The 12,551-nt window shown below is 37.2% G+C and overlaps 1 protein-coding gene across 2 annotated transcripts in view; it reads left to right on the forward strand.

Moving 5' to 3' along the window:
* The window catches only part of Arfgef1 (ADP ribosylation factor guanine nucleotide exchange factor 1), a 104,069-nt gene that overhangs the window by 38,801 nt on the left and 52,717 nt on the right, over positions 1–12,551 (forward strand). For both annotated transcript variants that reach the window (XM_059254012.1, XM_059254011.1), the window contains exons 8-14: positions 1,524–1,699; positions 2,672–2,805; positions 6,968–7,202; positions 8,768–8,867; positions 8,941–9,080; positions 9,178–9,286; positions 9,522–9,723. In XM_059254012.1, coding sequence (XP_059109995.1) covers positions 1,524–1,699; positions 2,672–2,805; positions 6,968–7,202; positions 8,768–8,867; positions 8,941–9,080; positions 9,178–9,286; positions 9,522–9,723 — 1,096 coding nt within the window. The remainder of the gene's footprint in view (positions 1–1,523; positions 1,700–2,671; positions 2,806–6,967; positions 7,203–8,767; positions 8,868–8,940; positions 9,081–9,177; positions 9,287–9,521; positions 9,724–12,551) is intronic.

Consider the following 12,551-nt stretch of genomic DNA (forward strand, 5'->3'; position numbering starts at 1 on the left):
GAACACATAATCCTGGTGGATCTGAGTCACAGCAGGTGTCTGTCTGTTTAAAACGGTAGTTGAAGCCCTAAGATTATCCAGTAGGAAAATGTAGGGACTAAAAACAAAGACACTGTGGTATTAGGATTATTAATTAAAAGTATAGAACATTTAAAACATTATAGTTATAGAAAAAGGAAAAGTAGTCTGTGCCCATATATTATTTTAAAATAGTGCATTATAGGTCAGGGGTTAGCAAATTATAAGCTATGTGCCAATTTTTGTTTATTTGGAGAGTATTGGAGATAGAACTAGGTCCTGGAGCAGTCTAGGCCAGTGTTCCAGTGTTGAACATCTCCAGTCCCGCCTGTTTTTATATGTAAAGTGTTGTAACAGAGCCATGTTGATTTTGTATTGCCTTCCACAGTTACAGTAGAGACTGACTTATAAACACTAAGATATGTACTGTCTGATGTTTTACCATAAAACATTGCGAATACCTCATACAGGTGTAGACTGGGAAGTAAAAGTTCTTTGATTCTTCTGCAACATTTTACTCAGAAAACTCTTCAAGTCTAGAGAAATTCACAGAACAGGATTAGGAGCACCTTTACCTGAATTCACTAATACTTTTCCTTCCTTTGCTTTTTATCTTTACACACACCTCATGCATGTATAGGTCTTTGTTGAACCATTAGAAGATTGGTTGTGTACATGGTGACATTTCACCCCTATATAATGCCCAGATACAATATAGTTTCTTCTTTTAAAAAATAATTTATTTAACTTTATTTTATGTACATTAGTGTAAGAGTGTCAGATTCCCTAGAACTGGAGTTACAGACAGTTGTGGGCTGCCATGTGGTTGCTGGGAATTGAACCCAGGACCTCTGGAAGGGCAGCCAGTGCTCTTAAATGCAGAGCCATCGCTCCAGCCCATAAAATATATTTTCTTAAATAAGGACATTATCATATGTAACCTCAACTTTATTTTCACACCTAGGAAAATTGCCACCTTTTAAAGAATATGTAATATACTTAAGAATGTTCTCACTTGCCCCAAAATGTGCCTCTGATGCTCTTTTCTTCCTTTTTTTAAGTCCAGGACCTAATCTGAGTACAGTCATCATATACTATACTGATATGTATTTGATCTCTTCATTTGTAGTCCTCTGACCTTTATCAAAAGAATTGAGTATTTGTTTGAGAAGAAATGGGTAATAGCTGAAGTTCAGCCAAACTTCTCAGTATGAAGCATTCATCAGAGCCCAGTTTAGTGAGTTAGAGTGACTTTAAAAGTAGGCCTCTGCCTGTGTACATCTGGAATATCCTTCCATCAGCAAGTGTGTTTATTCCCTGTGCAACTTACAGACCATGTTGAAAAGCACGCCAAGTGCATGTTTGCACTGTAGTAAATACACTACCTTTTAACAGTGCCAATATGTATTTCACTTTGCTTTTCTGGCCACTGTTTCATTTTAGATACTCTTGAGTACACTCTGGTTTAGTCAAATATGCTTGAGTGTCTTTTTTTACCATTTTAGATATGGGAGAAGGGACTGCTATAAGTGCTCGTACAGACGGCAACATTGGAACAATAGAGGATGGTAGTGACAGTGAAAACATTCAAGCAAATGGAATCCCGGGAACACCGATTTCTGTTGCATACACACCATCGTTACCTGATGACAGATTGTCTGTCTCTTCCAATGATACTCAGGTATATATCGGGTGAAGTGGAAAGAAAGAAATGGATGGTCTGCCAGTATCTCAAGCAAGTCTTCCCAGCTGATGCTTTTGGCTGATTTCCACTGTTGGAAATAAAAGGCTGGGTTTTGAGTGGATTTCTTTCTTTCTCATTGCTATAACTTAGAGCAGTTTGTTCTCTTAAGATGTATTAATAGCTACATTCCAACTATAAGTTGTGTTTCATCTGTCTTTATAGCCCCTCACCCCCACTGAAGTTACATTTAAGAGGAACAGTCTTTTCACATACTCATAGGGAAATTACAGTATCATAGGACAGTGAAACACCTAGGAATATAGGACATTTTATCTGACTCTGTTCAGAGCCACAGAGAAGTCAGCATGGAATGGAGTGACAGGCCTTCCTCTGCTTCTCTGTTTTATGTGTTTCTCGTCTTTGTCTTTGACGATGAGGGATTCTAGAGATTTTCATGATTGGGTTGACCTCCGCCAGTAAATTTTAAAGATTACTCCATTTTGTCTTATGTCCAACAGAATTGATTAAAAAATATAAACTGGTTACATTTTAGGAGTATGCTTAATATCAAAGAAGGAATTTTGGGGGGGGGGGGTTGTTTGTTTGTTTTTTGATACAAAGTTCCTCTGTGTAGCCCTGGCTGTCCTGAAACTCACTCTGTATGCCAGGCTGGCCTTGAACTCCCAGAGAACCACCTGCCTCCGCCTCTCGAGTGCTGGAGTTAAAAGTGAGCACCACCACCCGGCCAAAGAAGGAATATTTTAAAGAACATATTTTGAAGGTATTAATTTAGTGTTGGGTATGAGAACAGCACATCAAAGATCAGTGTGCCAGATTCCACTTCAGGTTCTTCTTGTAGCAGTTGGGAAGAATCCCACATCAGAGTCAATTGAGTAGTAATATGCTAGAAGGCTAAAAGGATTTACACTGGGATATGTCTTCATTTTCATGGTATATTAACTTGTTTAGGAATCTGGAAATTCTTCAGGACCTTCACCTGGTGCTAAGTTTTCCCACATTTTACAAAAGGATGCCTTTTTAGTATTCAGGTCATTGTGCAAGCTGTCAATGAAACCACTGTCAGACGGACCACCAGATCCAAAGTAAGTCATTAGCCATTTGGCCTAAGAAGTTTTTAAGCTTCAAACTTACTGTTAATATAGTGTTTGGGTTTTCATTTGTTCTTCTTGTCCTGTAGAATCTTTAAAAATTTGCTGAAGGGGATATTTTACTTTAAAAAATATGTACCAAAAATAGTAGGTTCTGAAACTATTGAAATATATACCTTATACTATTTGAGAAAGGATGGGCAGCAATATAGAATAGTAAATACCTGGTACATAGTAGGTGTTAATATATGTTATTGAGTGAATAAATCAGTGATTTCATATTTCCACATTCTGAGTAACATTGGAACTATTAAGGTCTGATGAACTACCTTAAGATGATTTCTGTTTCCACTTGTACTAAGTGCTCTGATAAAAATTAATTATCTAATTCCTATCAAATATAGTACGTTTGTTTGTTTGACTCAAGTTGGAGCCATCTAGGAAGAGGGAGTCTCAGTTAAGAAATTGCCTCCATTAGACTAGCCTGTGGGCAAGACTCTGAGATGTTTTCTTGATTGATGATAGATGTGGGAAGGCCCAGACTACTGTGGGTGGTCCCAACTATGGGTCCTGGATTCTATAAGAAAGCAGGCTGAGCAAGCCATGAGGAAGAGGACAGTAATCAGCACTCCTCCATGGCCTCTGCATCAGCTCCTGCCTCTAGGTTCCTGCCTTGAGTTCATTCTCTGGATTCTTGATGATGGTCTGTGACATGGAAATGTAAGCCAAATAAACTCTTTCCTCCCCAAGTTGCTTTTGATCAGTGTTTTATCACAGCAATTGAAAGCAAACTTCAATACCTAGGAAAATGCCATATTTTGTAGATCATAATGTTCATAGGTGTTTATAGGATTCCAGTGAAACTTATTTCTGCTTGAAGTTACTAGAATGGCCTGGGGTTTTTTGTTTTGTTTTGTTTTATTATTGTAGCAGGATATATTGTACTTGACAGTTTTAAGAGAATTTCTAGAAAATGGATGTTTGAAAAAGGAATGACTTGAAGAAAAAGATGCTGAAATAGGGAGAAATGTAAGCTACTTCAATTAAAGAAAAAATCTCTGGAGCGTTTGAGTTTCTGATGCAGCTAAAGTCTAGAGAGTCGTTACAGAAACTTGAGAGCTAGGGAGATTGCCACACTGGTGTGAAGAGCCCATGTGAATCCTCAGAAGTTTGCAGGCCAGCTAGCCTGCTCCACACAACTGCAAACAGTAAAGAGACCCTGTAACAAATAAAGTGGAAGATGAGGCCACCACTCAAGCTTGTCCTCTGACCTTTGTACACAGATACAGTTTGTCGACAGTCATACGTGAATGTGTGTGCATACACAAACACTCATGTAAACACACTCGTACATATAGAAAAACACTTTTAAAACTTCGTAAGGTTCTGTAAAACACATTATATTTTCTTTTTAATAATTTACTTTATTTTTATTTTATGTACGTTGGTGTTTTGCCTGCATGTATATTTGGGTTAGATCCCCGGAACTGTAGTTATAAACAATTGTGAGCTGTCATTTGGGTGCTGGGAATTGAACTCAGGTCCTCTGGAAAGGCAGTCAATGCTCTTAACCACTGAGCCGTATCTCCAGCCCTACATTATATTTTCTATAGTTTTATTTTGTCACATTGTTCTGCTTTAGAGAGAAGCTTGTTTTAGGTTTAGAAGGAAAATTTTAAAATATTTTTAGGCCCAAATCTCAAGAATCAGAAAAATAAGTTATTGCTTCTTCAGTATTTTGAAAATAGGAACTTTACAGAAGTAGAATTAAAGTTATACTACTAAAGAATATTTTTTAAAACTTATTTCCTTATTATGGAAAATCAACTTTCTCATTAAAAATTTGGCAACTTTGGCATTTCCTTCTAAATTGATGAGGGATCTACTTTAAGAAGAAACCTTTGATAATTTGGAGTAAGTTAACATCTTAGAGAAGATCCAGGTTGGGCTCCCAGACCTACAACAGGCAGATCACAGTCAGCTGTACTCCAGTTGAGGGGATGGGATGCCCTCTTCTGGCTTTTGAGGACACCTGCATGCATGTGATGCACATAAAACTACACAGGCATAAGCGCGCCGCACGCACACGCGCACACACAGACAAATAAATGAATTTTTTAATAATTTTTTTGAAGTATTAGGTCTAGTGAGAAAGCTCAAGTTGGTCAAGTGCTTGCCTTGCCAGCTTGAGGACCTGAGTTTAATCCTTTTTTTTAAAAAAAAGCCAGGATGTCAGGCGGTGGTGGCACATGCCTTTAATCCCAGCACTCGGGAGGCAGAGGCAGGCAGATCTCTGTGAGTTCTAATCCAGCCTGGTCTGGTATAATTTAGCCCTGCATGGTGGTATATACTCTTATCATTCCATCTTGTAGAGTCTGAGATAGGAGGATTGCCATGTATTCAAAGCCAGCCTGGACTGTATAGTGAGGAAAATGTCTCAGAAAATGTTTATCATTTATCAAATAAGACAATCATTTGATCCTTGCTTCTTTTGTTAGTGTCTTGTACATAACAGGTACATAACTGTCTAAAAGACATTTTGTTTGATGCTAAGAATAGAAAGCTAAAGCATATTTAAAACAAAACTCATTAGGAAATGGCATCCTGCAGGAGCTAACTCCTGTAGGAATTGAGCAAAAGGACAAGGTGAGGTGACTTGGAAGTATTGTATGTAGGCCTCAGGACCCCAGCGTGAGGACTATCTCCAGTCGTACCTCTCATTGTTTGTCTTTTTTTTTTTTTTTTTTTTTTTTTTGTTTTTTGGGTTTTTTTTTGTTTGTTTTTCGAGACAGGGTTTCTCTGTGTAGCTTTGCGCCTTTCCTGGAACTCACTTGGTAGCCCAGGCTGGCCTCAAACTCACAGAGATCCGCCTGCCTCTGCCTCCCGAGTGCTGGGATTAAAGGCGTGCGCCACCACCGCCTGGCTCATTGTTTGTCATTTAAAACAGGCATTTGGAGGTACTGATACTTTTGTATTCGTTACCAGAATAGAGTAATAATTATCTTGGAAACAAAAATAAAAGGCTCTGATATTATTGGCTCCAGCTTTATTTCAAAGAAGGTGGTATTTTCGAGATGAGCTATTGATATAAAATTAAGTATTCCTTGTTTAGGTCTGTGATACAACTATAAACATTTTACGGAGAAATTACGTGCAAAAGTTTCATATACTATGTGAATGTAACTGAATACAGTATTTGGAATAAGTATTAAAAAAATAATTCCTATAACATTTATTGCTCTGCCTTTGAAATACTGCCTCCAGTGAATATCTTTGGTCTTTTGGACCTATGGGATAGTTTTCAATGGGAGAAAAAAGTATGTATGTGAAAATAATTAAAATGTTAGATAATAAACAGAAGCATGACACAGAACCTTGATTAGAAAAAATAATGAAAATTTTAGCCAAATTTTTTTCAAATTTTTGTTACAGAAGTGCTTAGAATAAGTATTTATATATTGAGATAATCTTAAAAGTTTTAAAGGTCTCTATTTCAGAAGAGTGACAAGAATTTCAAATATTTATTGGGAAAGTATGGTTGAAATAATGCTATAATCTAGTGCAGCAGAAGCATTTTTACTGGTGTTTAAGAATTCTGACTAACATAATTAGAAAAGCATTATGTTACAACCATTTCATACTAAGCAGAACAGATATCTTCACTACATTCATGGTCATCTATAAGAAGTATAGTTGTGACCTTAGTACCATGCTTTTGAAAAAAGTGAATATAGTTTTGAAAGAAAGGAATAAGGCATAAACTGCAAATTATTTTTATCTTTTCTAGGGGACTAGTAGGCTTATGTTTAAAATATTTATAATTTTACCCATGGATATGTGCACACGCACACACACATGCATATCAACAGTCAATTACAAGGGAAAAAAGAGGCAATGGATCTTAAAGAGGGCAAGGAGGGGGCATATGGGAAGGTTTGGAGTAAGGAAAGGAGATGAGAAATAATGTGATTATAATCTCAAAAAAAAAAAAGAAATTTAAAAACAGAGTTTATGAAGTTTTGTGGCGCCAGAGAAGCACTTGATGTTAGTGGCTAAGTTTATGAATTTGTGGTGTGCAGAAGTGTCTTTGGGTCAGTCTGTTATTACCAAAATGATGATCTTGTCCGTATACTGTGCTTTGTGTTTCACTTCCCAGGTCTCATGAGTTACGGTCCAAGATTCTTTCATTGCAGTTACTTCTGTCCATTCTGCAGAATGCAGGACCTGTTTTCAGAACAAATGAGATGTTTATTAATGCTATTAAGCAGTATCTGTGTGTTGCACTCTCAAAAAACGGAGTCTCGTCTGTTCCAGAGGTTTTTGAGCTTTCTCTTTCCATATTTCTTACTTTATTGTCAAACTTCAAGACACATCTGAAGATGCAAATTGAGGTATGTTCTACATTTAGACATTAAAATGTAAGGTTACTGCTGCCTGTTTTGTTTCATGTTACATTAGCATCACATGAAAACTTCCCATACTGTGAAACAGTGTGTGTGTGTGTGTGTGTGTGTTTGTGTGTGTGTGTGAGAGAGAGACAGAGACAAAGAGACAGAGAGAGAGAAACAGAGAGAGAGATCATGGGCTTCATTTGTTTATTTGTTCATTTAGCAAACATGTGTCTCTGAAGTACTAGGTATTGGTGAAGCATTAAGAGTACCAAGTGAAGGAACAGCCTTTGTGTTCAGGAAGTTTGTACTAGTTGAAAAAAACAATAGGTTTACTACTTTATATATGCTACGTAGTAATAATTTGGCATGTACTCTCTCTCTCTGCCTGTGGTGTGTGTGTGTGTGTGTGTGTGTGTGTGTGTGTGTGTATGCGTTTGTGTTTTGAATGTATACAAGTGTTAGGTGCTCATATCCATGTGGAGGCCATAGCAGAATAACAGGTGTCTTCATCTATGACATTCAGCTTATGTCCTTGAGACACCCTTTCTCTCTGAACCTTTCATTTTTAGCTAAGCTGGCTGGTCAGCCTCCTCCTAGGATCTGCTTGTCTCCATCCCCAAATGCTGGAGTTACAGGCATTACACAATCAAGCCCAACTTTTTATGTGATGTTGGGATTTGACCTTAAATTTGTAAGCAGTCAGGTACTCTTTTTTTTTTTTTTTTTTTTTTTTTTTTTTTTTTAAAGTCAGGTCCTCTTAACCACTGAGCCATCTTTTCCTGCCTGAATTTGGCTAGCTTAAAAGAAAGGTGCAATACTGAGCCTTCAGAGCTTTAAAAGACCTTTGAAAGAGGCAATTGAAAGATACACAGAAAATGTATGATTAAGCAATAATTGTTCTGAGTTCTTTGAAAGAATACATTATGGGGCTGGCTGGCTAACCTTTGGGAGAGAGAAAGATGCCACTTTTAAAAATGTGATTATTTCTGGATTCATAAAATATACTATACATGCTGATGTGTTTTGATTTTAGTTGGCTTTTCTTAAATCAGTCATGTTCCCCAAATGATTTTAATTTAAATATTCTTAGCTTTCAAATTGAAATTTTCTTCATTAGATTAACTTGCTTGCTAACATTCATTATAAAGAATTGTGAGAAATGGTGTTTTCAGTTTTATGAGTAGTTAGAAAAATATAACAGCATATAAAAACTAGATCTTTTTTAGAGTAACAGTTACATTGAAATCTAGGTGCACTTAGGATTGCTCTGAACAAGAGTGTTCAAAATGATAACTGATGAGTGATAACAGTTACATTAGTGTACAGTTATGTTTAAGACATCACCACCCAGAAGAACTCCGTATCTTTGCACATTTCACTTGTCAAGGCTCTGCAGTGGCAGTCAAAGCTGTGTTAAGCCACTCACTGGTGCCCTTTTAGTGCAAAGAGTTCAGAGGCAAAACTCAAAGTTGAACTCCTGTTCTAGAGCTTTGGGATATTTGAAAGACAACCATGCATCTGAATGTTAAATAGTACTTTAAACAGATGTTTCCTTCTGGTAACAGGTATTCTTTAAAGAAATTTTCCTATACATTTTGGAAACTTCGACAAGCTCATTTGATCATAAGTGGATGGTTATTCAGACACTGACAAGGATCTGTGCAGGTATTTGGAATTCATCTTCATTATTTCCTGTAATGAAATGTGCTCATATTCTAAGATTATTGTGTCATCACAGATGCTCAGAGTGTGGTGGATATTTATGTCAATTATGACTGTGACCTAAATGCAGCAAACATATTTGAAAGACTAGTAAATGACCTGTCAAAAATTGCCCAAGGAAGGGGCAGTCAAGAACTTGGAATGAGTAATGTTCAGGTAAGAACCTTTTTTCTTATTTAAATATTTCTAAGAATGAGACGTGCATTTTCTTAAAAGGTCTTTTTGTCTTTATCCTATTTCTGAATTATTATAGGAATTGAGCCTGCGGAAAAAAGGGTTGGAATGTTTAGTTTCGATTTTGAAGTGTATGGTTGAATGGAGTAAGGATCAGTATGTGAATCCCAACTCTCAGACCACTCTTGGTAAGATAACGTTGTGAGTTTAAGTCTCCTCTATTTTAAGTCAGTGATACATTGCAAGGTATTTAAAGACGCTGTTAAAGTAGTCTTGTGTTGTATTCATTTATGTACAGACACTTAAAGTCTTTGTAAGCATTAAAACTATTTTCAGCTTACACTTCAATTTTCCAGTTTCGTTATCCTAGCAATATAAAGAGGGGACTACTTTAATCTTCTATATTGACATTTCTTCTTACAGGTCAGGAAAAACCCTCAGAGCAAGAGATAAGTGAAATCAGACACCCTGAAACTATAAACAGATATGGAAGTTTAAACTCCTTAGAATCTACATCATCATCAGGAATTGGCAGCTACAGTACACAGATGTCTGGCACTGATAATCCAGAACAATTTGAGGTCCTAAAGCAGCAAAAAGAAATAATAGAACAAGGGATTGATTTGTAAGTGTCGGATTTGAAAAAGAAATGTTACAGAATATTCTTCAGCCACAAATGTGCCACCCTGCCCCCAGTTTCCCTCCATCTCTTTGTTTTCTATTTATTCCTTATTGTTCTCTTGGTTGGATCTAAAAACTGAGTGGCTCCATATTTAGTTCTCCTTCTTCATTGAAGCCTAGCCCAAGCACATTCAGAAATGCCCAGCCTGTGGTTTCCTCTGACTTAACCTTGCACCATGTATCACGGGCTGTTGATGAGCAGAGGATGTGCACTGTTTTAGTTCATCTGATTTCATAGTCACATGACAAATGTAAAATGTGAAAATTCCAGTAGTTAGCTTTGCTGCTTTTAGGTTTCTGTTTCCTCAAGTTTAGTTACATGTTTCATTCTTGTTAGGAATTTTGTTTTTATTTGTTAATATTAAGCAGTCATTTCCTACCCCAACCTGGCTACTCTCCCAGACTCTGAACTAGTGAAAGCAATTTTCCCACTGAATTTTGTGAAGCAGCCTATAAAAGATCTACAAAGACATTCCTTTTAAGTTTTTCTTGTTTAACCTACAAAATAATAGATTTCTTCCTCCTTTAAATTAAAATCTAATTACATCACTTCCCACCTTCCCTTCCTCCCCCAGCCCATCTCCTGTACCTACCCACCCCTTGGACCTTCTCAAATTCATGGCCACTTTTTCTTCAATTATTTCTGATATATGCATATATACATATATACAAACATACATACATACATAATATATACTTGAGTGTATAAACACAAGCTGCTCAGTCCATTTAGTGTTGGTTGTATGTATATGATTTCAGGGCTAACCACATAGGCTCGTCACTGGGGAAGAATATTTCTCCCACTTTAAGCATTTTTAGTTTTCTGTAGTTCTTTGTCTATGGGTGGGACCCCATGATATTTCTCCCTTCTGTATTGGTATGCTGTTGCCATTCAGGGTTTCATTCAGTCATTTCACATACACATGTACACACACTCATACACACACACACGGTTGTACTTTACTCGTATTTGGGGCCTTATTTCCTGCCTTGTTCCCCCTTTCATTGATCCCTCTCCATCCTGCAAATAACCCTGCTATTCCTCTCTGTCTCTTATCTCTCTCTGTTTCTCTGTGTATTGGACTGATTCTCTCTCTCTCTCTCTCTCTCTCTCTCTCTCTCTCACACACACACACACACACACACACACACACACACACACACACACACACAAATATACATGCACACATATACAAAGACAGTGTGATATTTGTTGTTCTTCCTTCTATTTTCTCTAGTTCCCTATTGTAGTGTTTTCTTAGATCTCTTATGATTAACTGTACTGGGGTCATTTGTTCCTTAGATAGCTGTTGGTTACTGTCAAAACATGAGAGTCACTATGATACCCGTAGGGTTATTGTACTCTGCTGGTCATTGGAGTTACAGCTGGGTAGGACTGTTGGTTGATTTCCTACCTTGGAAGGCATAGTGCCTTCTGGTACCAGGACAGCTAGTCCTCGTAGAGGAAGCTTTCAGTCAGATCCAGCTTGGGTCCTCCAAGTTCTGTGTCCACAGAGCACGGTGTCTTCAGCAGTGATTTACCGTCAACCACTGGGGACAACCAAGGGCAATAGCAATAACCTATAACATTTTGAGAGTCTGTTGGACTCCTGACCAACAGTTTGACAGGGGGCATCTCATACTTGGCACTAGGGTTTTGTTAGTCTATAGTTCTGGAGGGAGTAGTCAGGCCAGGTGGGAAATTTTTTTTAACTGTATATGTATACACACAGACATATGTATTATATGTAATTTTAGTAAATAAATAATAATGTGATTCCTTAAGGCTTTTTCAGACATCGTTACTGATATTTTACTTTCCTCCATTCATTTTCTTTGTTCAACTTTTTTGTTGATAATCATCTTGACTGCTGTGACTAGAGCTTCAGCAAATAGGGATATGTAATTCTTTCTGTGGTGTGCTTACTTGAGTTCCTTCAGATATCTACCCAAGAATGGTGTTAGAGGATCATGTGTTACTGCTATTTTTAATTGTTTGTTTTATTTCCTCCATACTGATTTTATAGTGGTTTAACTAACTTGTGTTCCCACAACTATGCATAAGTGTTCTTTTTCCATATGCTTCCTCGTGAATATTTGTTCTTTGATATCTTGGTGATAGCCATTCTTACTGCTAAGATGTAATCTCATTGTAGTTTTGTGTTTACATGATGGCTAACTGTGTTGAACATGTGTTTACTAGTTCTTTTTAATTTTATTTATTATTCTGTGTGTTTGATAGTATGTGTGTGGGCATGTACCTGCTAAGGTATGCAGGTGGAGGTCAGAGACGACTTTCAGGAAATGGTTCTCTTCTTCCATTGTGTGTTCTGAGGATCAAACTTGGGTGGTTAGGTTTATGCAACAAGCATCTTTACCTGCTGAGCCATCTTGCTGATCCTGTATTTCTTCTTTTGAGAACTAGCTGTTCAGTTTCTTTGTGTTTGTTGATTGGAAGGGGTGTGTGTGTGTGTGTTTGTGTGTGTGTGTGTGTGTGTGTGTAATTTTTTTAAATACATAGTCTAGATATTACTTCCCTATCAGATGTGTAGTGGACAAAGATTTGTTCCCAGTATGTAGGCTGTGTGTTCCCTTGGCTTATTGCTTCTTTTACTATGCAAAAGCCTTTTAAATTTATGCAGTATAATTTGTCATTTCTTAGGACTCATGCCTGAATTATTGCAGTTCTTTTCAGAAAGTCCATGCCTGTGTCTTGAAGTATTTTCCGACAGTTTTAAGCTTTCAAGTCGTACATTTAGCTCTTTGATCTAG

Source organism: Peromyscus eremicus, chromosome 2, assembly GCF_949786415.1.
Source record: "Peromyscus eremicus chromosome 2, PerEre_H2_v1, whole genome shotgun sequence".
Taxonomy (NCBI): domain Eukaryota; kingdom Metazoa; phylum Chordata; class Mammalia; order Rodentia; family Cricetidae; genus Peromyscus; species Peromyscus eremicus.